General features: G+C 48.2%; 1 protein-coding gene across 9 annotated transcripts in view; it reads right to left on the bottom strand.

Annotated features, from left to right (window-relative positions):
* PLCB4 (phospholipase C beta 4) overlaps positions 1-25,828 on the bottom strand; it is a 191,156-nt gene that overhangs the window by 32,883 nt on the left and 132,445 nt on the right. For 7 of the 9 annotated variants that reach the window (XM_064415698.1, XM_064415699.1, XM_064415696.1 and 4 more), the window contains 14 exons: positions 25,146-25,239; positions 24,568-24,647; positions 24,032-24,116; positions 21,284-21,374; positions 15,955-16,050; positions 14,793-14,893; positions 13,093-13,128; positions 10,422-10,563; positions 9,676-9,760; positions 9,083-9,207; positions 7,120-7,171; positions 4,786-4,888; positions 3,036-3,200; positions 137-341 (listed from right to left, as the gene is read on the bottom strand). In XM_064415698.1, coding sequence (XP_064271768.1) covers positions 137-341; positions 3,036-3,200; positions 4,786-4,888; positions 7,120-7,171; positions 9,083-9,207; positions 9,676-9,760; positions 10,422-10,563; positions 13,093-13,128; positions 14,793-14,893; positions 15,955-16,050; positions 21,284-21,374; positions 24,032-24,116; positions 24,568-24,647; positions 25,146-25,239 — 1,460 coding nt within the window. The remainder of the gene's footprint in view (positions 1-136; positions 342-3,035; positions 3,201-4,785; positions 4,889-7,119; positions 7,172-9,082; positions 9,208-9,675; positions 9,761-10,421; positions 10,564-13,092; positions 13,129-14,792; positions 14,894-15,954; positions 16,051-21,283; positions 21,375-24,031; positions 24,117-24,567; positions 24,648-25,145; positions 25,240-25,828) is intronic. The other 2 variants (XM_064415702.1, XM_064415700.1) reach the window with 1 other exon arrangement.

Here is a 25,828-nt window from a genome sequence, read left to right as displayed (position 1 = left end):
AGATTCCAAGGAGTTGCAGAAAGTCACAAATCCCGGCTCCTCCCCTCCTCCAGCACAGCACAGTGACCCTGGAGCACTTCAGGACGCGCACACCAACACTCAGGAGCCACACACACGGGACAAAGGCTGCTCTCACCTCCGAACCCGTCAGGCACGTAGGTTTTGAGCACAATGTTGCAGAACACCGTGGGAAGAGACAGGGGTTTGTTGCCCTCGTTCCGCAGGGAGATGTGTCTGTAACCCGCCTGCAGCCCGTCCAGGGGCAGGATCCTCTGCCCAATCAGCTTGTTATTGTCATCATACACTGCTATTCTCAGCACAGCGAGGTCAGGGAGGATGACCTGGAAAGCCACAAACACAGACACTTAGTGGCACTGACCCAGCCGCTCCCTCCCGCCTCCCGTGCGTGAGCTCGGTGCCAGAAACCATCAGCACTGCAGGACCAGGGACTCCCTGCAAACCCCAGCTTGCCAAACTCCATCTTTCCTAGAAAAGCTGCTTTCACCCTAAATAACGGCTCCATTTCAGGTTGTGTAAATCCTGCAGCTCAGTTACACCAGGTAAATATTCTGCGTGTTTGTTTTTCATTACTGGAGCTGGTGGCAGTGGTAAGAAGGCAGGTAAATACTGCATGGGAAATGACAGATACAGCAGCAATCACAGGGCAGGTAGTGCTGGATCAGGAGGAATTACGACAGAGAGATGGGATTTGGGATGCATCCAAAAGGGCAAGGGGAGTGCAAGCACAGGCTGCTGGGGCTGTCTGAGCGGCTGCAAGGCTGTGCTGCCAGCAGAGGTGGTGCTGCACCCAGGACAGGGCTCAAGGCATGCACAGGAGCAGGGCTGCTGCAGCCTCCCGGCCCCGCCAGCCCCCAGCTGGGCTGAGCAGGACAGAACAGAGAGCCCCTGCAGCAGAGGTGCTGCCTCTGGGCATGCAGCAGTGAGGAGGAGGCAGAGCAGCAGAGGGGCAGCTCCCCTGCCAGCCCACCCCACCACACACTGGCGAAGATCCCCCACTCCTTCCCTGCCTGGTGCTCCTCGCCAGCTCCCGAGGGACACAAGGAAGACCTCAGTGAGCTGGGTCTGCCTTCTCCCTCAGACTTCCCCCTGCCACCTCCCTTCTCAGGCTTGGGGGGCACAACATAAAGGCTGCTTTTGGTCTCTGAACCCGAGTGAGCAGCTCATGGATATCCTGCTCTGCTCAGCTGCAGCACAGGCCACCACCAGCACCTACTCCCTCCTCCCCTCACACAACAGAGGGACAACACAGAACCCAGGGCAGAATGACTGGAACTTCATTTTAAGTAAAATAAAAATGAGAAAACATGACAGCAGAACGATCAAACACAGTACCTGAGAACAACTGTGGAGGGTTAGGCAGCAGCCTGAGGAGAACACTGCAGCCCAAGCAGGGCAGGTAAGATCTCTCCCCTACAGGTCACAGATCAGCACATCTGTCATTACATGATGGTCTTTGACACAGATTTGCTGGGGAGCACAAGTGGGGACTGAGTTTATTGTTCCCTCTGCATGAATTAGCTCTGCCAGGTATCCTGCCAGGCACTTCCACCCTCTCAGGATGTTTTAGCAGTGTGCACCCCGTGCCTTCAGCATCTCCAGCTGGAAGAATCCTTCCTGCTGTGCTCCTGCCACTCACCTGCTTCACCTCCAGTGGATGCTGATTACATTGCTAAGCTCTGGTAAGGGTCTGAGGTGAGGAAAAAGAATCTCTTGGCTGACCTATGAGTTCAAGAGAGCCTTGACAATGGGATTGCTCACTGGAGAGCAGCAATGAGAAACACTGGCCTCAGCCCCTGCACCATGTCCCAGCACAGGCTGCACTGCAGTTTATGGCCCTTTTGATGTAAGAAATCAGACAGCAGCAGATGCTGGTCATGTGGCCAGCAGGCCATGGGCAGCCAAATTGCTTGCACATAAGCATCCTCCCTGTGCTCCTCACACACAGAAAAGCACCTGAAGTCACATTCCTTCCAGAATGCGAGTTCAGAAGAAACTCCTGCATCAACTAAATTTCTCTCAAAAACTGGCTGTGCTGTTAGGAAAGCAGATTAAGTGTGTAATATACCCAAGTGTGAAGAGTTATCACCACTTGGCAAGAAGTCTGAAATTTGGACTAGAAGTCTGAACTTGGAATAAAAGAGCAACAATTCTGCATGACAACGAAACAGGTGTAAGCAAAACAGATGTTATCCAAGACAGCACTGTAACACATGTAGTCTGGATGAAACTCCAGGCAACAGAGGAAAAATAAAATAAATATATATATATGTGTGTATCATATATATATAAAGACTGAGAGATAAAAACTTAACACGGACAAATGGTCTCTCTCTTTAAATCCCCCATGCCAAGAAAAAAAGGGTTGTTTTTTCTTTCAGTATTGGAAAAAAAAAATAAAGAAGAAGGTACATGATGCACATGGACTACTGAAGGAGGGAGCTGGCAACACGCCTGAGGAACACAGCACCCTTCCAACTTTTCCATGTAATGACATTGACCTTAGCTTTGGATGCAGCATCTCACCTGCCCTCTGGGCTGAAGGAACAGTGCAAGATAGCAGCCACTGCCAGGGCAGGGAAGAAGAAATCTCCAGGGAATGATGGTGTCCACCAGCGGGGCTCATTCTGAGCAGACTGCATACCTTGAACACAGGCATGGTCACAGAGGAGGTGGCTACCTCCAAGTGGGAGGAGGAAGCAAAGGGGAGGAAAAAGCCAAATGGAAACAAAAACAAAAAAAAAATCATGTGATAGCTACAGAGGTTATCCATTAGAAAAATAAAAGCAAAGCAAAACCAAAGAAGAAAACAGAACCAAAACAAACCAAAAGCAAGCAGCCTCTTGGAAGCTGGCTTCAGCTTCCCATTGTCTGCAGCAGCAACGGGGGCCCTACAAACCCTTTCCATGGAGCAGCAGCCATCCGGGGAGCAGGAGGGCTGGAGCAGGGAGGGCTGGCTCGGGGCAGGGCAGCTCAGGGCACAGCACAGGCCAGGCTGTGCTCTGCACAGGCCCTACCTTCCTGAAGACAAAGGACTCCTCGTTGTAGACGGGGTTGAGGCCGTTGTTCATCACCATGCGCGTGCGGAACTCCTTGCGGATGGTGTCCGTGGGCAGCCCGTACATGTCCACCTCCACGTAGGTGCCAATCTTCTTGTCTGACAGGAACTGCCCAGAGATCACCTGCAACACAGCGAGCAGAGGCACTGCACAGCAGGGCCATGGGGAAGGGGCATTTCCCACTGAGAAACGCTCTACAGCTGACAGGTGGGCTCAGCTCCGCGTGTGCAAACGGTGTGTTCAAACTGCACCTCTCTGGAAAAGCTTCTCAGATCAGACAGGGAAACACAGCCTCCATCTGAAATGCCATCACCAGCCGTGTCTCACAGATGCATTCACTGGATGAAACACTGAATGGAACAACCAGAGCTGGCACTGCTATTCCACACCTTCTAACACTCTGCTCAGAAGCACTTTTCCCTATGGTGCATCTGGAGCACAAGAGGTGATAAGAAACTATTGCTTTTCTTTCACTCAGCTGAAGGTTTGAAGCTAATCATGTGTCACTCTGACTCCATATTACATGTCTGGAAAGTGCAGAATGCTTAAAAAGTGAAAAAACCAAAACCCCACACCATTCCTTGGTATCTTTAGAGATAGGAAGATTTGTTGCCATTTCACCCCAAGTCAAAATTAATCTAGCCACAGCAGGTGATAGGGAAAATTTCTATTTCACCAAGATGATCTATTACTTAAAAATACAGCTAATGTTTTCATTATTGCTACAATCAAGGAGGAAAGAAAGAAACTGAAACATGATTTCACAGACCTAAGCTCATTCCAAATCCTGCTGTTTCCATGACCTAACATCCTTCTGGGGAACACCCTGAATACCAGATCTGAAAAGTTATGTGGCTGAGGGGTATCATTGCTGGCTTTTGCTCCATTCAACTCCTTAATTACAAAATTTGCATGGAATTTTATACTAGTTTTAGTCACAAAAGAAAGGCAACTGTCAAAATACATGACCTAGTAATTAACTAATCCCACTTCCTTCTTGGAGGGACTGTGCTTTGATTACCTTGTAAGAAAAACGACATTAATAAAACATGCTTATTCTTCTAGAGGTGCAAATGGAGCTCAGTTCAACACCTGGAGTGCATGAGGAATGCTTGGCCAGGGAGGGTGTGAAATTCAAATGCAGCCCATGGAAGATGCTAAGTGAAAGCTGAAGCCTCTTGCTCACCAAACCCGTTTTACAATTGTCAGCCTCCCCCCAGAACTTGGTACCTGGCCATGCTGTAGAACTGCAGCAGGAGTTTTATGGACTTTGCTACTCAGAGATAACTCCAAAGGAAGGGCCTGCCTCACACCAACCATTTTTGTCCCTTCATTTTGGAAATGCCCTGTCCCTGTGTGCCCAGACTCCCCCCTGCCCTGTGAGGACAAGTGATGCTGTGCAGTTTCATACTGTGCTTGGGAAGGAACTTCACTCCTTTATCTGTTTCTGTGGGCTCGTGGATTTCAAAAAGACCACCAAGGCTGTCAGAACACCACAATGTTTGTAACACATCATTTCCAATTCCATCACACTCCACTCAGATCAAGGAAACAAAGGCATCTTAGCCAGCAATATTAAAAAAGAAAAAAAAAATGAACCAATTTGCTGAAATCTGCCCAGGCCAAGCACATTTAGTGCATATATCCTGCCTCTGGTGATCCTAAATGTGCTTCTGGGTGTGACGCCAGCTGCCTGCTGCTGTTTTACCTGCACAGAGCACGTTGCAGCAATGACACCATCTACAGGAGTTTCAGAGAACGGGTCAAACGTCCTGTCTGGTCGCCGCATGAAATCTGGCTTCAGTAGGTACCTTATTGCAAGGGGAAAAGAGAGAAAGTGATTCCTGATTGGAAATTAAAATGGTATTAAATGCATATGAAATGGATGTTCTGCCTTTAAACAACGAGCTCTCCTACAGCAGTGTAAAACACAGGCTCATTCCAGCTGCAAGAGTGAGGAAGTAACAGAAAGTATCATGGTTGTCTGGAGCACAGACAAACACTAGTTTTCATTTTGCATTACCAGCTACTGAGAGATGAAATCAATCCGGGATTTTAAGATAAAAATAAATATAATATAATCAAGGACATTTCAAAGCAAGTGAATAATACAGTTTAAAAATACAGGGAGTTAGCACGTAATAAAACACAGATGCTCTCATTTGTTTTAATTCTTTAACACTTTGGGAAAGCACAGAGGGATTTTTCAATTTTATTTTTCCAGATGAGGCAGTTCCTTACCGTTCAAGACTCATACACTAAATTTCAGCTTGAAGCTGATTTTTTCATTGTGGTTATGAAACCTTGGGGGAAACAACTGATAATGTCAGTGCTGACAGATTGTTAATTATAGCAGCATGAAAGGTACCACCACAATAACACTCACAATGCCTCCCTGAGGACCTCACACTGCATCAACATATCAATGAAGCTAAGTTTGGTGCTCTGCTGCACCAAAACCCAAGGATTCTGACACCACAATGAAACAGCAGCTGATCACTGCAGAAAGGCTGCACATTACAGACATTCTCTTCCACTGATGGAAGAAAATGTGCAACTAGAAAAATCTTGCTAATTCTGCAACCCTGACAGACAAAACTGCTGGAAGATGAATTTTTATCCACCCTTAGTCTCTCTTGTGAATCACTGGTACAGAGTATGATAAAGGCCAAGACAGAATTCAGTGATTAAAAAATGCTAGAAAAATTCCAGTGGAAAGAATGTCAGTATTTTCATCCATTTTTAAATAACGTTGCTTCTGTTTGAAAGTAATATTACTCATTTTTCTTCCATTAGAAAAGTGATTTCTTAATATTTTATTAATTTAAAGCAAGTTGGGGTAGAAAGGAACTATCCTTAGCCTCTGCTTTCAGCCTGCTGCAATAAAAAATGCTGAAATGACCTTGTTTCATCTGCATGAAAGCTGCAAATCTGAGAAAAGAGGAGTACAGGCAGAAGGAAATGCTCAGTTTTTCATTTCCCTTCTGTGACTGAAACACCACCACATTTATAATGAATATCAAAACATTACCATGCATTACCACTATGTTATCAAAACACTGATGTAAGAACCCAGGAATTTAGTTGATAATTTTGCCTGTCCTTCAGAGAATTTGGCAAAAGAAAGCAGGTACTCTTTTACTAAGCTGGTGGGTCCAGCCAGAAAGGAACCCAACTCTGCCACAAGAAAGCTTTGGTTTTCTTCTATTCTTTTGTTTTGACTGAAATTCCAGAGTGCAGCTTTGTCAAAGCCCAGAGCCTCCTCTGGAGTGCTCAGAGCTGCAACAGAGGCATGGGGTGGCCAAGCACTCTGTGCCCATTCTGCAAGTGAGCAATTTTACCCAGCTCCATCTACCCAGACTCTCCTTCTGAGTAAGAGCAGTAAAAGAGTAGTTCCTTCCCAGGAAGAGTTTGCAGATTCTGATGTGTTTCTGGACTGTCATTTCCTGAGATTCATTAAACTTCTCCTTTTCTCCTGCTCCTAATGATCAGTCCATCCTATTAAGGCCTATGCTCAGAATTTGAGAAAAATCTATCAGCATCCCTTGGACATCCTTTGTCATGCAAAAATCATGAGCAAGAACTTAGATGAAACACTTCAGGATTCTCTGTGAAATCTGTGCTCCAATTAAGAGTGCACAGATTAAAAATAAGTTCCCTATCTATTGAGATTCCACTTGTCCAAGTAAATTTGACAATTCTGTGAACTGTGCAATGAATCTCCATTCTGAGGCACATCTTCAAAGAAAGGCTGAGAGCAGAAGGTGGAGATGGATTTGAATAACTGTGTACAGTATTCATGATCTTCAGAATATGAACACAATGCCTCTTGGATCGCATTTAAAAACTGGGCATAATTAAAGGCATATTCATTAGAATACCTTCTTTTGGGGGATAATTCTCCCTGAACTCTGCTGATTTCTACTCTACACCTAGCATCCCATTTTCCTTTTGTAGCACATAATTAACAGTGACAAAATCTTATTAAAACCTTAGTAAAGGACTGATGCACAGTGACAACAGTTTAAATGATATCACTCACCCGCACGATCCATTGTACTCAAATTTTCCTTGATTCAGCTGCATTGCTAAATCTGCCAAGAGAGAGAATTTACTCACTTTCCTGCTGAATAATGCAGATCATGAACTAGATCAGAAAGTAAGACTGTTTTTCCAGAATAATAAGTTTAAACAAAAATTTAATTTAATGCACATAAAACCCACGTCTAAGAACTAAAAGGAAGCAACAGGAAAACTTCATATTTTTTCACAGGAGTAACAGCTTGACCAAGAATGATGAAGTCCATGCTGTGCTTAGGAAAAAGTCTTTCCCTGAATTCAAACACACTTGGCAGGCAGGGAAGTAACAACTGTGGACATGCCAAGTGCCTGGGATGGGATTTCCATCATCTAACTTTTGGTACCTACAGTGCAGATGTCCACATTTCTGCAGCTCACTTTGAATGACAGAGGATGCAGGAGCTTTAACAGTGCAAATAACCTCAGCACGGAAACACCAGAGGAGACATGCCTGGAGGATGTATTCCACACAACCACCACCTCTGAAGCTGCCTGCAGCCTCCTGTCTGAGGAAGGTGAGGGGCATGTCCCACTGGCTTGCTGTGGACTTAGTTGAACAAAATGCCACAGAAAGAAACCACAAAGATCACAGCAGCACTGCTCAGTTTAAAAGCTTGTGAGCTTTAGTGAGTGCACTGTTAGAGCACTTGCAAGGGAAGACATACCATGGACATGTAACAACCTCCCTCTCATCCAACCCTCTCCAGAACTTGGTAAAAAATGAAATGTTTTCCTGCAGCTTTCTACTTACACAAGAATACAATCTCCTGGCTTAGCAACAAAACAGGTTTTTCTCTTGCCCAGCTGACTGTACCTTCAAAGGGAACAAAATCTGTTCTGTTGGTGCTCTGATACACAAAATACAAGAGTGCCCTATGCCCCTCCCAGTTATTACTGGAGTTACTGGGCAGCTGTAATGTTTATTTCCTCAATCATCTTCATCTTGTCAGCACAGCTGGATCACAGAAGAGGACCACAGGCAAGCTGTTCACTTCCACGTGGACAACTACTGCAGTTAATGTGCAATACAAAGGGGTTGGCAGTGACAGGCAGGGGGCAGAGGCAGTGCTGGGAGCACAGTGAGCCTTGTGTTTCTGCTCCAGCCTCCCTGGCATGTCCACTGCAGTGCTCTGCAAGCAGCACATTCCAGGGTATCCCTTCTCCTCTTCCTCAGCTGCTGAACCTGGGCACAGCTTTGCAGGACAGAACTCAGGGGATGACCAAGAGGAGTGTCTGCTGTACCAAAGACTGTTCAGGGAAGGGGGAGTGAGCACAAAAGCACTGCCACAGCCACAAAAAGGCAACGGGAAATGGGTCTGTTATATAGCTCACTGAAGACATTACTAGATGAATTAAAAAAACCAATCAAAATGACAGAAAGCCTCCCTGCTATACTCACGTCTTCACTGAACAGGAACAGTACATCTCCTCTCAGGCCACCCTGTGGAGAGGCATTCCCATTCCCTGGCATCATTCTCTCAGCTGGGATCTCAGACCTGAGCACATGACTCCTAGCACTTCACAACAACTGGTCTAGAAATGCATTTGTCACACAGTCATTACTTTTTACCATCTTAATCAGGGCACTCCATCTTTGCTTTGCAGACATGCACCCAACTGTGCCAGAGCTGTGTTTTGTGAAAGCACTGATTTCCCTGTAATTAACACTTTTTATTAATAAAAACCATTTCTGTGGGAAGATGCAGTACTCCATTATTTTTCCACAAAAGAGGACTGGATTTTCCTTCTGTGCATGGCTGTTTTTATGGCTCCTTGTCTCACGCCTCCGTGATCCCACCCCGCTGCATTATTCAGCCATATGTCTGCTGCCTCCAGAAATGCCAGCAGCAAACCCATGGCAGCTGTCTGAGAGCACTGCCCAAGCCATTCTTTAGGAGTGAGGGTCACTGCTCCTTGCTGCCTACCTGGGGTCTGATAGTTCAGTGAGACCATCTGGCAGCCAGCGTTCCAGAAAATCTGAGGCATGTAATTACTGGAATCCACACGGCCTCCCTTTGGGTATATCCGACTCATCTGTCTCTTGTTGTAACTGCAGAATTCATCAAGGAAAATCAAATAAAAGCATCAGGGATGCAGAGGCATGTCCTGCTACCTTCAGCATTTCAGTACCAAAACGCTCCTCTTCTGCTATTCTCATTATTTCTCCTTCTTGAGGTACTTCCCCTTCTCCTTTGCAGACATGCAACACTAAATCTAGAAAGGTGCACTGGTTTGTTTTAGGACTGGTAGGAAAGTGGCATGAGGAGGTGACAGGATACTTCACAAACTCAGTGGCATGAGTCTTCAATACTTACTATCAAATCTCACTTCCAATCTCACTATCAAAGGATACTTCACAAACTCAATGGCATGAGTCTTTCAAATCTCACTATTTCCCCTTGCATGAGGTAGGAGAAACACCCCCTTTCCCCTTGCAGACATGCAACACTGAATCTAGAAAGGTGCACTGGTTTGTTTTAGGACTGGTAGGAAAGTGGCATGAGGAGTGAAAGGATACTTCACAAACTCAATGGCATGAGTCTTCAAATAGCCCAGTCCGACAGATTCGTTGAAAGAGGACATGTTATGGTGAATATTACGTTCTAGAAAGAAAAGACAAGACGTTTTAAAACACTTCTGTAATGACGAATCACAACTCCAAATCATGCACTGTAACAGCAGGACACAGCAGGGTTTGGTCTCTTTCCCCATTATCTATTACTCATAGAATCAAATTACAGTGATAAGAAATTTCATAGAATCAAATTACAGTGATGAGAAATTTCACAGTATTTCTGACTCGCTTCTCTGTTTCTCTCCTTGGGAAATCAACAACATTTTCCTTTCTTGTTTAGGACAACATTGATATTCAGAGCCTGCATTGTGTGGTAGATAAGGCAAACCAACATGATAAATTGTCTGGTGTGCAGTATCAGCTCACTGCTGCCCACTGTGACAGCTGTGCTCACCTTACTGCAGAGAGATGAACTAAAAAAAAGCATTTCAAAAGAACTGGAAAGGCCCAAGGAATAGAACCAACCTCAACAGCTTCCTATTCTCCCAGTAATTTACTGACTCCATGTGGATGACTAATGGAATAACATGCTAACTTCACATCCAAGGAAACAGGTCTACAAACACACTGATGATGGTCATTAAACTAGAAAAATCTTATGCCTTTATTTCTAAATTCAGGCAATGTAGAGATTAAAAAACTAGCTAGGTTAAGCAAATACTTGTATTTCATTCAACCTTTAATGTTACCTTCTGCTACATCGAAACCTTGAAATTTTACAGGCTGAGCATAGTTGACCATTGTTGATAAATATGGATGTATATTGGTTGTGGCACCTACATATTTGTAAGATGCCATCCACGCTTGTTCATCTTCCACAGTTACTAAACCCTGGAAACACATTAAAAAGAACAATCACCATTTCTGCGTGCAAACACTGCTGCTGGGTTTTGCAAAGGTGGGACAAAATCATACCCAAATCTGCAGAAGGTTAAAGACAGTGCACATTAATACAAGAAAAGTGGAAGTTTAGTGCCACAAGTCACAATTTATTTTCTTGCTGATATAAGACTCTCAGTGTTACAGGATGCATGCAAGAGGGCTGATGACAGAAAAGCTCCTAAGCAGTGGGTAAATATTACATGAAGTTAGTAGGATAACACTGGGATAAAAGATAAATATTCCAACAGCCTGAACAATGCTGGGAGATAATGATCCATCTTTGTCAAATAAATTCCAAAAACTGTGATTTAATATGCATTTTCTGATAGAAACTGTGTGTACTTGGCACTCAGCAGAAGTTCCTCACCACCAAAACACAAATGGGTTCCACTTCTAATCTTTTTTAACAGAGGCAAACCAAAACGTAGGAGCCACAGCCTTCACTGGACAAACAGATGTCACAAGACTGACAAGAGACACAGTACCAAGCTCCTATTCTTACCCACTTCAACTGGTAAAAACCTGTATCTGTCACCTATATAATATGCACTTGATTTATACCTGAACTTAGAGTTTTCTACAAGTACCTCATCTGCTAGAAACCCACATCAGGAGGCCCTTCTTCCTTGGCCTTCCCTGTCCAATATTTGTCTGTCCCTAAACCAGTTTGAAACATATTATTTTAACTGAAATGAAAAAAAGAAAAAAATATCTCCGTCAAGCTAAGCAACCTCTGCAAATTCATCATGTTTTTCCCACACATGCATTTCTGGTTGCTCTCCTACCAAAAATTCTGCCTGCAGGCTGACAGTGACCTCCTGCTGGCAAGTACAAAGCGTATTCAAACACTCAGGCTGCAGCTCAGCGTTTGGCAGAAGCTCTCCCTCACCACGGACTCAGGAAACAGCCAGGAGGAGGAAGCTCTACCAAGCCTTTCTGGGAAATGCAGGTGACAGAACCCACACTGCTGCAGCTCATTGACTCCCTCAGGTGGGAGAGCAAAGGAGAAGTGAACCCACTCCCAGAATGATGGCACCTCTGCCTGCCAGGCAGTGCAGACACCCCAAAGAATGAAACCATGTGAACTGCAACCATTCATGCCTTGCTATGAGATGATTGTAGTCATAAGGAACACGATTTTGTGACTGCACAGAGCGACTGAGCTAGCAGAATGAGTCCAGGTACACACTGTTGGGCATTTTGGACTGAAGTGAACTTCCAGCAGCCCGTGAAATCAAACTGACACCATATTTTAATGCTGCTCATCAGGGCTCAACCCAACTGCTTTTCAGAAATGTGCATATTGAGGTTTCACAGATGTGATCCCAAGATATGCCCACAGAACAACCCTGTGTTAGCAGAAAACAGGGTTTTTGGTTTTTGGTTGTTTGGGTTTTTTTTGTTACTAGGTCAATAGTTGTTAAGAGAGCTTAGGTCAAATTCAGGCCAAATTTCCTCAATGAAACCAGTTCTTTTCGTGTCTTAACTTTTGAAAGGCCATTAACTCAGGAAGAACTGACCACCCACCTCCTAAACCCCAGGGCTCTTTAAAATGCCTGCTGGTGACTGCTCAGAACAGCTAATCACATTGACCAGTCTTGATCCATCCACACCTCCAAGCAAAGGAGCCCCAGGGAAAAGGGAGCCAAAGGGATTGTGATCCTCAGTGCCCTGGCACTGGCACCCTGCAGGCACAGCTCTGGGACTGCACCAGTGACACTTGGCTCAAAGACCATGTCCCAGCCACTGGTTTTATCTTATTCCCCTAATTTTTAGAGTAGGGCTATCCTCTGCACTGTTCACAACTGTAAAAGCATGAGTTAAGAGAGGGGCAAGGATGGAATGTGTCCTAAAGTCTGCAGAAACAAAGGAATGGTCACAGCAGCACTCCAGCCTTGTAGGGGATAGAGAAGACAAGGGGGAAAGTTGATCTCCATGGCATTTACACCTCCCCACCCCTCAAGAAAAGAAGTAGAACTCACTCAGAAAACAACACAGACTGAAACAAAGTGTGGTTATGAACAGGAGCAGCTCGAATGAGAGAAGAGCAGGAGGAGACTGGAAAGAGGTGGGAAGAGTCTTACAGAAGGGATTCCTGGGAGAAGATAAATGCAGAAGTCCCGAGGGAAAGCAAAAGGAAGAAAGAGAGAGGAAAACAAAGTGCAGTCAGGGTAAGGGCAGAGGGACAAACCAAGCAGGGATGATACATCTCAGCAGCACTCAGAGACAGAGATCAGATGCTTCTAAGCAGGCAAAGGTCATGCACTCCTGCCTGTGCCCAGAATTTCTGACAGCCCTGACCCCAGTATAAAAGCACAGCAGAAGAGGCCCTAGAGGACAAAAGGAGGTAGAGTCACTTTCCAAAATAGGTGTGGTGAAAACTGAGCATAAAATTGTTAATCCACTGAGAATGCATGGTAAGTAATATGCATGTTATATATAAAGCAATAAAATTAACTACATTACATCCTGTGTCACCTTTTTATTGTTTTCTTGTTCAGAATCTTCAACAGCCTGAGGGAAAAAAAATATATATACATTACCCAAAGAAAAAGCAATAGGAAACACAGCAATGAGAAAAAATCCTCAAAAAACGAATACATTTAGCAAAAAGTAAACCCTTTTCCACCTTCCTGTAAGGATCATCTGTTCCATACACTTTCAAAACTTTGTAGTCCATTCCAAATTTGGGTACACAAGATCTGAAACTCAGCCCTGGGAATAGGATGAAGGATGCCAGACAGTTAAGCCTAAACCAGAGCTATCACTAGATGCTGGGGACAGGAAGCCTCAGGGAAGAATGAAAGAATAACACACCCAGATAAGGATACCACAATAAAGATCATCTGAGCTGGATGTGCAAACTGCCAGGCTCTGAAAACTGAGGGTTCAGAGTGCTGTAAGCTGTGCTTGAAATGTCCACATTGGAGAAGGCCTGTCCCAAGATGTTATTTGCAATGCAGCAATGTCTGCCTTCAGTTAAAAGCTACCAGTACTGAGAATCTCAGATAAATATTGTCCTGGCACTGAATGTGCATTCTTGCAGAATAAAGATCAACTCAGTGATCAGCAAAGAAGCAGAGAAGTTACCAAGGACATGTGCTGAGGATGAGCAAATAATCTGGAAACAAACAAACAAAAATCCTCAAAACAATAACAACAACAACAACAAAACCTATCCAACCAAACCAGCCCAAACCATTCAGGTAGTTAAGGACCAGTGACTTGGAAATGCAAAGAAGTGAAGTGATACTTCAGTGGGAGGATCCAGACAAGTCCTGAGGAAGCAAAGCTGGTGACTGAAGACAGCCAGAAGGCAGATCTGATGGCTCTGCTACTGCTGCACACACTGCTATTCTCCACTCCACACTGCTGTCTGCAGAAAGAGCCAAAGGAAACCACGGAGGAGGGAAGAAGTGGCCAGAACACTTGAGTGGCAGAGGAACATAATCTGCTAAGGTACCTTGGCCCTCACGTGTGGGCTCTTCTCTTGGCAAGCAGCACTAATGCCTCCAGAGCCAGAGCAGCTTGTTCTGAGCTCAATTACCCTGTGTCTAATTAGCATCAACTCATGCTCAGTTACTGATAACTGCAATGGTCAGCTATGAGTGGAATCAAGAGAACCTTCTCCCTGTCTGCAGCTGGTGCCTGATGGAGCCCCCTGCCACACCCCCAGTAATTGCTGGGATTATTGTCCTGCTTTGCCTTGGCTGCCGTGGGTGGAAGAGAGAACCCACCCCAAGGGTTAGCCATGAAACATGGTGCAGGAAAACCCTGCACTGAAACACAGAGTGCAGCCCTGCAAACACACTGCTGAGCAAGGAAGCTCATGTTCCACCTCCTGTGAGGATTCTGCACCTGAGACGCAAAGTGAAACACCAGAGGCTGGAGCAGGAAACTGCTTGCTGCCTTTAACTAGGATTTCTGATGGAACCCTCCACCTGTGTACTGTTCCCTACAGACTGATTCTGTTTCCCCAATAAGCACATATCCTACCTGAACCAGGGGACAGTATTTTTGGCTCTGTGTTCTCATGAACCTGAAGGTAAGGGGCACCTGGTGAAGATCTCAGGTTTGAATCTTGTGACAAGTGCTCTGATGCTTGCACAAAGCAGAGTGCCTTTGGCAACCTCCATGGAAAGTTTGCATAACAGCACATATGAAAGAAGCAATCCCACCTTTTTGACACTGATGGCAACAGCTTCTTTTTGACTGTAATCATCTACAGTAAGGTCACTTCCAAACTTGTACTCAGGATGAGCTTCCTCTTCCTGGTCAGCTGCACAGAAAACAAAGAGGATCAGTGCAAAAACCATTGCAGTTTTCTTTGCAAGGCATGAAACAAATGACAGTTGAATTCACAGGTTTGGGTTTGGCATTTTTAAAAACAGGAATAAAATCTAGGGTATTTCTAAGAGTTAGTTAACTGTTTCCAACTGCAGTAAATTACAGCTAAGGCCTGAGATGGTTAGAAAGAAATTTTCTTTGTTGTATTTTTGAAATAATCAGTATTTTGCCTAGGTGTAAAAAAAAAAAAAAAAAAAAAAAAAGCCAGTAGCCCTGGGAAATAACAAGAAGAGATTACAGAGTTCTTCAAATAAAGATCTAACAAGATGCCAGTGGCCAGGCTTCTTGGGTACATTGTCAGGCTCCTTGTGTGTCCCCACTACAGGAGTTGTTCTCATTTGCTTTTAAGGTGATTTTCCATTACAACCTACAGTACTCAAAGCTAAAAAGGGAAAAAAAAAGTGAAAAAATGAGAGGAGCAGGAGGCAGGCTAAGGCTGGGACATTCACTGTGACACAGGGCACAGGCCAGCCCCTGGGTTCAGAAACTGGCAGATGGGAGTGATTTACATCTTCTGAAGGTGCACATTTAAAACAGACAGGGTGGATCACACCCCAAATACATGTATTTTTCTCTGCTGGCCACATCACTGGCTCCGAGCTGCACATTTACACTGAGGACAGGCAAGAAACGACCCTCCCACCCCTCATTTTATCCTTATAGAGTATAATGCAGTAATCCCCTTGGATGCTGACACAAGTGTTAAACACAGTGACAGTATGTGTTTTCAAAGCAAAGGACACAACTTAGTGTCCCTCTCCCAGAGAGACTGGAGATCTGATTTGGCTGGTGCTCTAGCACAGCTTCTGCCCAGTAAATGGGAGGTAAAATGGTCTGGGGTGAGGTGGCAAGGCTGGGGTGTGTACAGATGCCCTGCACTGAGCCCAGAGCTGCTGCTGCTGCTGGCACAGAGCACAGGCACGAGGGTAAGAGCACCCAGCCCAGGGGTCTGCCACAGGCAGGGACTGAGAGCCTTCTCCAGGGAACCCTCACCGCTTTCTATCTCCTCCTCGTTGTCATCCTCCAGGATATTTACAGGAGCAGCAGTTTCCCCAGCCTCCATCATCTTCTTCAGAGCATCTAGCTGTTCTGTTAACATGGAAATTGAAATTAAATTAGTCGTGACATGAACAGTTTGTAGCACAAGAAATACAAGAGAACCATCACAAATGATTCCCTGCTCCTCAGACCATTCTGTTTAATGAGTTCTCTGACTTCTCAGTGGGTAATAAAATGACAGAGTAAGTAGCACCAATAAACCCAGACTGCTGCAAGATCTGAAAAGTGGTCAGTGAAGGCTGTGACCAGAGCTCACTGAAGCTAAGGAAAATACTTCACAGCAGCACAGCACCAGTCAGGTTGGAAAATGCCCCCGAGACTGCATCCAGCCTCTGCCTGAACCACCAGCTCTGTCAGCCAGAGTGGCTGAGTGCCACAGGCAGCCTTCCCCTAAACTCCTGCAGGACAGTGACCCCTGCAGGGACAGTGACCCCTCCAGGGACAGTGACTCCTGCAGGGACAGTGACTCCTGCAGGACAGTGACTCCTGCAGGACAGTGACCCCTGCAGGGACAGTGACCCCTGCAGGGACAGTGACTCCTGCAGGACAGTGACCCCTCCAGGGACAGTGACTACTGCAGGGACAGTGACTCCTGCAGGACAGTGACTCCAGGGACAGTGACCCCTGCAGGGACAGTGACTCCTGCAGGGACAGTGACTCCTGCAGGGACAGTGACTCCAGGGACAGTGACTCCTGCAGGGACAGTGACTCCTGCAGGGACAGTGACTCCTGCAGGGACAGTGACTCCAGGGACAGTGACCCCTGCAGGGACAGTGACTCCTGCAGGGACAGTGACTCCTGCAGGACAGTGACCCCTCCAGGGACAGTGACTACTGCAGGGACAGTGACTCCTGCAGGACAGTGACTCCAGGGACAGTGACCCCTGCAGGGACAGTGACTCCTGCAGGGACAGTGACTCCTGCAGGGACAGTGACTCCTGCAGGACAGTGACCCCTCCAGGGACAGTGACTACTGCAGGGACAGTGACTCCTGCAGGACAGTAACTCCAGGGACAGTGACTCCTGCAGGGACAGTGACTCCTGCAGGGACAGTGACTCCAGGGACAGTGACCCCTGCAGGGACAGTGACTCCTGCAGGGACAGTGACTCCAGGGACAGTGACTCCAGGGACAGTGACTCCTGCAGGGACAGTGACTCCAGGGACAGTGACCCCTGCAGGGACAGTGACCCCTGCAGGACAGTGACTCCAGGGACAGTGACTCCAGGGACAGTGACTCCTGCAGGGACAGTGACTCCTGCAGGACAGTGACTCCTGCAGGGACAGTGACTCCTGCAGGGACAGTGACTGCTGCAGGGACAGTGACTCCTGCAGGGACAGTGACTCCAGGGACAGTGACTCCTGCAGGACAGTGACCCCTGCAGGACAGTGACTCCTGCAGGGACAGTGACTCCAGGGACAGTGACTCCTGCAGGGACAGTGACTCCTGCAGGACAGTGACTCCTGCAGGACAGTGACTCCTGCAGGGACAGTGACTCCTGCAGGGACAGTGACTCCAGGGACAGTGACTCCTGCAGGGACAGTGACTCCTGCAGGACAGTGACTCCAGGGACAGTGACTCCTGCAGGACAGTGACTCCTACAGGGACAGTGACCCCTGCAGGGACAGTGACTCCTGCAGGGACAGTGACTCCTGCAGGACAGTGACTCCTGCAGGACAGTGACCCCTGCAGGACAGTGACTCCTGCAGGGACAGTGACTCCAGGGACAGTGACTCCTGCAGGGACAGTGACTCCTGCAGGACAGTGACTCCTGCAGGACAGTGACCCCTGCAGGGACAGTGACTCCTGCAGGGACAGTGACTCCTGCAGGGACAGTGACTCCTGCAGGGACAGTGACTCCAGGGACAGTGACTCCTGCAGGGACAGTGACTCCTGCAGGGACAGTGACTCCTGCAGGGACAGTGACTCCAGGGACAGTGACTCCTGCAGGGACAGTGACTCCTGCAGGACAGTGACTCCAGGGACAGTGACTCCTGCAGGACAGTGACTCCTACAGGGACAGTGACCCCTGCAGGGACAGTGACTCCTGCAGGGACAGTGACTCCTGCAGGACAGTGACTCCAGGGACAGTGACTCCAGGGACAGTGACTCCAGGGACAGTGACTCCTACAGGGACAGTGACTCCTGCAGGACAGTAACTCCAGGGACAGTGACTCCAGGGACAGTGACTCCTACAGGGACAGTGACTCCTGCAGGACAGTAACTCCAGGGACAGTGACTCCAGGGACAGTGACTCCTGCAGGGACAGTGACTCCTGCAGGGACAGTGACTCCAGGGACAGTGACTCCAGGGACAGTGACTCCTGCAGGACAGTAACTCCAGGGACAGTGACTCCTACAGGGACAGTGACTCCTGCAGGACAGTGACTCCAGGGACAGTGACTCCTGCAGGGACAGTGACTCCTGCAGGGACAGTGACTCCAGGGACAGTGACTCCTGCAGGGACAGTGACTCCTGCAGGACAGTGACTCCAGGGACAGTGACTCCTGCAGGACAGTGACTCCAGGGACAGTGACTCCTACAGGGACAGTGACTCCTGCAGGACAGTAACTCCAGGGACAGTGACTCCTACAGGGACAGTGACTCCTGCAGGACAGTGACTCCTGCAGGGACAGTGACTCCTGCAGGACAGTGACTCCTGCAGGGACAGTGACTCCAGGGACAGTGACTCCTGCAGGACAGTGACTCCTGCAGGACAGTGACTCCTGCAGGACAGTGACTCCTGCAGGGACAGTGACTCCTGCAGGGACAGTGACCCCTGCAGGGACAGTGACTCCAGGGACAGTGACTCCTGCAGGACAGTGACTCCTGCAGGACAGTGACCCCTGCAGGGACAGTGACTCCAGGGACAGTGACTCCTGCAGGGACAGTGACTCCTGCAGGGACAGTGACCCCTGCAGGACAGTGACTCCTGCAGGACAGTGACTCCTGCAGGGACAGTGACTCCTGCAGGGACAGTGACTCCAGGGACAGTGACTCCAGGGACAGTGACTCCTGCAGGACAGTGACTCCTGCAGGGACAGTGACTCCAGGGACAGTGACTCCTGCAGGACAGTGACTCCTGCAGGGACAGTGACTCCTGCAGGGACAGTGACTCCTGCAGGACAGTGACTCCTGCAGGGACAGTGACTCCAGGGACAGTGACCCCTGCAGGACAGTGACTCCTGCAGGACAGTGACTCCAGGGACAGTGACTCCTGCAGGACAGTGACTCCTGCAGGACAGTGACTCCTGCAGGACAGTGACCCCTGCAGGGACAGTGACTGCAGGGACAGTGACTCCTGCAGGACAGTGACTCCTGCAGGACAGTGACCCCTGCAGGGACAGTGACTCCTGCAGGACAGTGACTCCAGGGACAGTGACTCCTGCAGGGACAGTGACTCCTGCAGGACAGTGACTCCTGCAGGACAGTGACCCCTGCAGGGACAGTGACTCCTGCAGGACAGTGACTCCAGGGACAGTGACTCCTGCAGGGACAGTGACTCCTGCAGGGACAGTGACTCCTGCAGGACAGTGACTCCTGCAGGGACAGTGACTCCAGGGACAGTGACTCCTGCAGGGACAGTGACTCCTGCAGGGACAGTGACTCCAGGGACAGTGACCCCTGCAGGGACAGTGACTCCAGGGACAGTGACTCCTGCAGGACAGTGACTCCTGCAGGACAGTGACCCCTGCAGGGACAGTGACTCCAGGGACAGTGACTCCAGGGACAGTGACTCCTGCAGGGACAGTGACTCCTGCAGGGACAGTGACTCCAGGGACAGTGACCCCTGCAGGACAGTGACTCCTGCAGGACAGTGACCCCTGCAGGGACAGTGACTCCAGGGACAGTGACTCCAGGGACAGTGACTCCTGCAGGGACAGTGACTCCTGCAGGGACAGTGACTCCTGCAGGACAGTGACTCCTGCAGGGACAGTGACTCCAGGGACAGTGACTCCAGGGACAGTGACTCCTGCAGGGACAGTGACTCCTGCAGGGACAGTGACTCCAGGGACAGTGACCCCTGCAGGACAGTGACTCCAGGGACAGTGACTCCAGGGACAGTGACTCCTGCAGGACAGTGACCCCTGCAGGGACAGTGACTCCTGCAGGGACAGTGACTCCAGGGACAGTGACTCCTGCAGGACAGTGACTCCTGCAGGACAGTGACCCCTGCAGGGACAGTGACTCCTGCAGGACAGTGACTCCTGCAGGACAGTGACTCCTGCAGGACAGTGACCCCTGCAGGGACAGTGACTCCTGCAGGACAGTGACTCCTGCAGGACAGTGACTCCTGCAGGACAGTGACTCCAGGGACAGTGACTCCTGCAGGACAGTGACTCCTGCAGGACAGTGACTCCAGGGACAGTGACTCCTGCAGGACAGTGACTCCTGCAGGACAGTGACTCCAGGGACAGTGACTCCTGCAGGGACAGTGACTCCTGCAGGACAGTGACTCCAGGGACAGTGACTCCTGCACGGACAGTGACTCCTGCAGGGACAGTGACTCCTGCAGGACAGTGACTCCAGGGACAGTGACTCCCCACCTCCCTGGGCAGCCCATTCCAATGTCCAACCACCCCTGCTGGGAAGAAATCCCCCCTAAGTTTCCCTGGACCCCACAGGTCTCTGGAGCAGGCACATCACTTCCTCACAGGACAGACAGATGCTGCCCTTCAGGGCTTGGTCCCTGCAATGGAGGCAGAGTGCTGGCATTTCCAGCTGTTTCCATGTGCACTTCAGCCAGGCAGGGGCACAGCCATGTATGGCTGCAGCCACTGCAAGGTCTGGGAGCTTATCTCTGCAGGGAGAAGGACCAGGGTTTATCATTACAGCCACACTGGGAACTAATACAGCCACATTATTGTTACTGAAAGGAGATAAATATCACAGCTGGCAACAACAGCAAGAAGAGCAATTTGAAATTCCATTTCATTTCATGCTTATCCTGGAAGAACACAGCAATGCAAACAGACCAGTGTCAGCAGAGCTGACAAGAGATTCTATCTGCCTCATATTTCAGCTCAACCAGCAGTCTGATAAAAGTCCAGGATTACATTTCTGGGGCTGTCTGTGCCTGTGCAGCGTGCTGATATCAAGGCCTAGACTGGCACTCACATGAAACACAAGGGCAACCAAATGTTATTTACATACAACTCCTATTCTTCCAACACTGAAGTGCTAACAATCTGGAAACTTTGGTAACAAAGTCTGTTTGTAGTGATCTGGACTTTTGTTTATTCAGCATTTGACAAACGTTACTTACTCTTTTCTACTTCAGGTTTCAGCCTTTTATTCTTTATGAGAATCTTTCTTTTGAGGTCATTGGGAGATGGTAAGGCTTTCCCTTGTTCAAGCTGTAAAACAATTCAAAGACAATGCTCAATAATAACCACAGCCATTTGGCCTCCCTGTCCCTGTTTGGGATCTGGATTTTAGGACAGCAACACCAAGGGGCAGTGGAGGAGCAGAGCCACCTCAGGCACACCCCAGGGTGTATGACTGCAGTGCCACTGTCTGCTCTCCTTCCCTGTCCCAGGGGAAGCTGTGCTCAGCAAAGCTGCTGGAAAAGCCAGCACTCATGTCTCCAGCCTGTGCCAGCCCCAGCTGCACTGCTCTGAGCATTTCCCATCTCTCCTGCCTAGCAGGGGCCGTTCCTCTCAGAGGAATTCCTGCCTTCCCTCCCTCCTTTCCTCACTGCGGCTCACACAGCCCCGGCCACAGCTCAGCCTGTTATCATTTCATCTCTAAATAAATCACCTCTGATGGTCCCCTGGAGCTGCACTAACCCACCTGCAGAGTGGAAATGGACTGGCACTGGGGCAGGGAAAACTACCCACTCCTCAGCTGGGAAATGGGGACTGGCTTTGCCAGTGGGGTCACAAGTTCAGTATTTCCCAAAGGGGACACACACACACACACACACACACACACACACACACACAAGGAAGTATTAATACAAGTTTCAGTTTGGGGAAGGAGAAAAAATATTACTCAGAAAAGAGGAAAAGTATGAACTCCTCTGATTTAAGCCCCATGGCATCACTGAGGCTAACAAACAGAGATTTGGGTAAGGTGATTAGCACCCTCCCCACCCAAGGCTTGCTAGGAATATTATCCAGGGAGGTGCTGGTATAATAACAGAATATTCTGAGTTGGAAGGGACCCACAAGGATCATCGAGTCCAACTCTCAAGTGAATGGCCCATACAGAGATGGAACCCACAACTTGGCACTCTCAGCACCACAACAGTCTGGGGTTTCCAGTGAAGCCTAAATGATACAGGAGCAGCAGGTGTTTCCATAAATAGTAGCAATTCTTAGAAGAACTATTCAGATATTCTGATCTCTCAATCCAAATCTGAGCTAGAGAGGAGCAGCACTCCAGAAGAACAAAGCACCATGAATTGAAACCAAATAAAAGCAGCAGAGGTGACAAATAACAACCCAGGAAAAAAAAAGCGGCAAAAAAACCCAAACAAACAACAACAACAAAAAAACCCCACATCAACCATATCAACCCAGCCTCAGGAGAATGGGTGGAAACCTCCTCGAGGGAGGGCAGGGGTGCTGCCCAGCAGCCAGGAGGGGATTTGAGCAGGCTGGATGGGCACACTGGCTGTAGCCCCACTAGGTGTCAGTGCTGCAGAGCTCATTTCTGCCAGGCTGCATTCCCACACAGGGCCACACCTGGATGCCCTTTGGACAAACATTAGCCCTCACTTCAAACCAAGCCTGCTCCAGCCAAGTGCCATGTCCCTCCTGGTGTGCCTGCCTCCGGCCCAGGTTCTGAGGTGCAAGCCCCTGCCGAGGGCACTTGCCCAGAGCTGCTCCTGCCACCTCTGCCTCCTGAGCCGCTGGGGACTGAGCCCACCCAGTGAAGGACACAGCACACAGAGTGCTGAGGAGCACACACAGCTGAGGCTAAACTGGGCCCTGGGGCATGGCAGCCTTTGGCCAGCTCTGTTTTAGCCTTCCCAGAGCTGCTGGGAGCTTTTTGTGAGGGACGTGTCAGCCTGCTGTGAACCTCACAGGGGGACACTGCAGACCCAGTTCTGTGGGATGCACTTTCCACAGGATTCACACAGAATCACTGGGTTGGAGGAGACCTTCAAGACCATTGAGTCCAACCCAGCCACAACACTTCAGCTGGCCCGGAGTGTCACATCCAGGCTTTGTTAAGCACACCCAGGGATGGGGACTGCACCACCTCCCTGGGCAGGAGAAGCCCAGCTCCGGGGGTGCCAGGAGCCCCCCTGCTGCAGCTGAGGCAGGGTCCTCCTTGCCGTGGTCCCCCAGAGCACCAGGGAGCCCCTGCTCCTCCTCCAGACCCTCCCTGCTCCTTAGCACAGGCTCTGGGGGATGGCTGGCACACAGACAGCCTGTGCTAAGGAGCAGGGAGGGTCTGGAGGAGGAGCAGCAAGCGCTGTGTACTGAGGGGTTCAGCCTCAAACACTCCAGGTGTTTGTGGAGGAGTGTCTGCTCTTACCTCCTGCCATGCAGGAAGGTGAAGTGCATGCCTGCTACAGCCCAGCTGAGGCTGCAGGCAACCCCTGGTGCCTAATTTAATCCTCAATGCACCAGTGGGGCCACCTGGACTGCAGGGCCTGACCCAGAGCATGAAACAGGCACTGTGCAGCTTTTCCTCAGCTGAGACCATGCCATTTATAATTAATTGTTATAATTAATTGGTTTGAACCAGTGACTGGCAATTCCGGAGTGAGGTATGACCTGCAAGCCAATGCATGTGGTGTGTTTTATGTAGGTGCTGGTATCACATCCCACATCAAGGGGGGATTTCCCCAGGCTGCTTGCCAGAGCCCTGTACAGAAGAGATTAAACAAACCACACAAAGACAAGTTTGTACCAGGAGCACAGCCACCCAAACCCACTAGTCACTTCTGAAAGCACAGGACTGGCACTGAACAGCACTAAAGGTGATATGAGCTCAGTTTATCATCTCTTTTAAATAAAACTAATACAAAACATAGAGAGACTGGCATAACATAACATACTGGATGTGTTTCTAGAGGCTGCTTCAACAGGAGATCTCCAAAAAGATCTTCACAGTATTTTGACATCTTGTATTGTTGATATTTGCTGGAAAAGATTATGCCAGTTAATTTTCAAATATAAAAAATAAATCACTATCACTTAGCACAAAAGAATAATGCTAAGTAATGGAGACATTCCAAATTACATACTGCCCACTTTGTTTCAACTGAGAAGTATTACTTTACTGTAATTATACTGTCAATAAAAGTCTATTATTTGACATAGATGAATTTAACAAGACCAAAAAAGTAGAATAACTGAATCTCACACAGCTAATGGAACATCCAAATACATTTCACAGTTTTATCACAGATAAAAATATTGCCACTATTAAGCTACATAAAGATTGATTAGTATATTAATGGTATATATTAAGTGACATTTAGTATGCCTGTACACTCCCCCCAGTTTTCAAGTATCATTTCATAGTATTTTAAACCACATCAACTCTCTCAGACAATGCACCATTTAAAAATTAACAATGGGCACTACACACCTGCAGTGATTTTCAAATGAAAGAATGACAGGGTACTCTGATGTAACAAATGCTGTTTCCTTAATGGCTTGAATTACATCCTGCAAAAAAGCCACAACAGCATACAAGTCAGAATGGATCACATTAAAAACATAATCAAAGGGGGTTTTTATTATCCACCCCATGCTGAGAAACACAGGGAAATGTGCAAATGAAGAGAGAGGGAGGAAAAACCTTGCTCTTGGTGCCCCCACAACCACAGCCACCAGGGGGGAATTCCCACTCCCACAGGAACCCCTGCATCCTCAGCCTTTTCCACAGCTGAGGAACTCCTCAGGCAACAGAGAAGATATTTATTCTGTGGTGCAGAGCCCCAGGGTGAGAAGAAGTGGGACAGAAGCAGCAAGCCTGCTCCCTGCAGGTTCTGTGGGAAGGCAGGAGCACAGGGGTGGGTGGTGCCCCCCAAGAGCCCCAAAGCCTGGGCCAGCCCCTGCCCTGTCAGTGCATCCCCCAGGAGCAGCACTGAGGAGTGAGGGGAGGCTGCCCTGCCTGGGTTCTGCTGGGCTGGGCTGCCAGGTGTGCAGGCCAGGCTTTTCTACCTTGAAAAGGATGTCTGTGCACATTGCTTTCCCGTGGGTTATTATCGGCTCCTGGTCTTCACCTTTGCCATCCCAACAGTCCAGCTCGACACACCTGGTGAGCCAAGGAAAGTAAATGCAGTGTTTTATTACAGGTGAGCTACCTGGCACATGTTTTAGCAGTGATGGTCACAGCAGTAAGTTGCAAATCAGTTTTGGGCATTGCACAACTCCTTCTAGGCTGTACATGTGTTATTTCTATCACTTTGGATACACCACCTTAAATATGGCATGTGTGAGTCAGTATATTCTCATCTGGACAATAATGTCTTCAGCACTGAGCCACTCTTCTTATTCTCATTCTAGTAAGTCAAGAAATTAAGCAGGAAATCATAAATTTCCTGATTCTCATGAACATATAAACTTTGCCACTATAAAGCAGAAAGCCCGCTGAAATTCTTCAGCTGTCATTCTGAGATCAAACTCCTGCTAACTTTCTCACAAACTCTCTCCTTATATCAATTTCTACATTCCTCTGCCTGGAATAGCTTCTGTGAGAAAAATAAGATTCTTAAACAAGCACATGTATTTCCATTTGCCACACTAACATATTTACACATTCAGTTGTACAAAATATCAACACCAAGGTACATTATGCAGTACTTTTAAAGTATTAGATTCACAAATATGGATTATCTGCTGCT

Source organism: Passer domesticus, chromosome 3 (genome assembly GCF_036417665.1).
Source record: "Passer domesticus isolate bPasDom1 chromosome 3, bPasDom1.hap1, whole genome shotgun sequence".
Taxonomy (NCBI): domain Eukaryota; kingdom Metazoa; phylum Chordata; class Aves; order Passeriformes; family Passeridae; genus Passer; species Passer domesticus.
The sequence above is the reverse complement of the archived record's forward strand: the minus strand, read 5'-3'. Positions and strand labels throughout refer to the sequence as shown.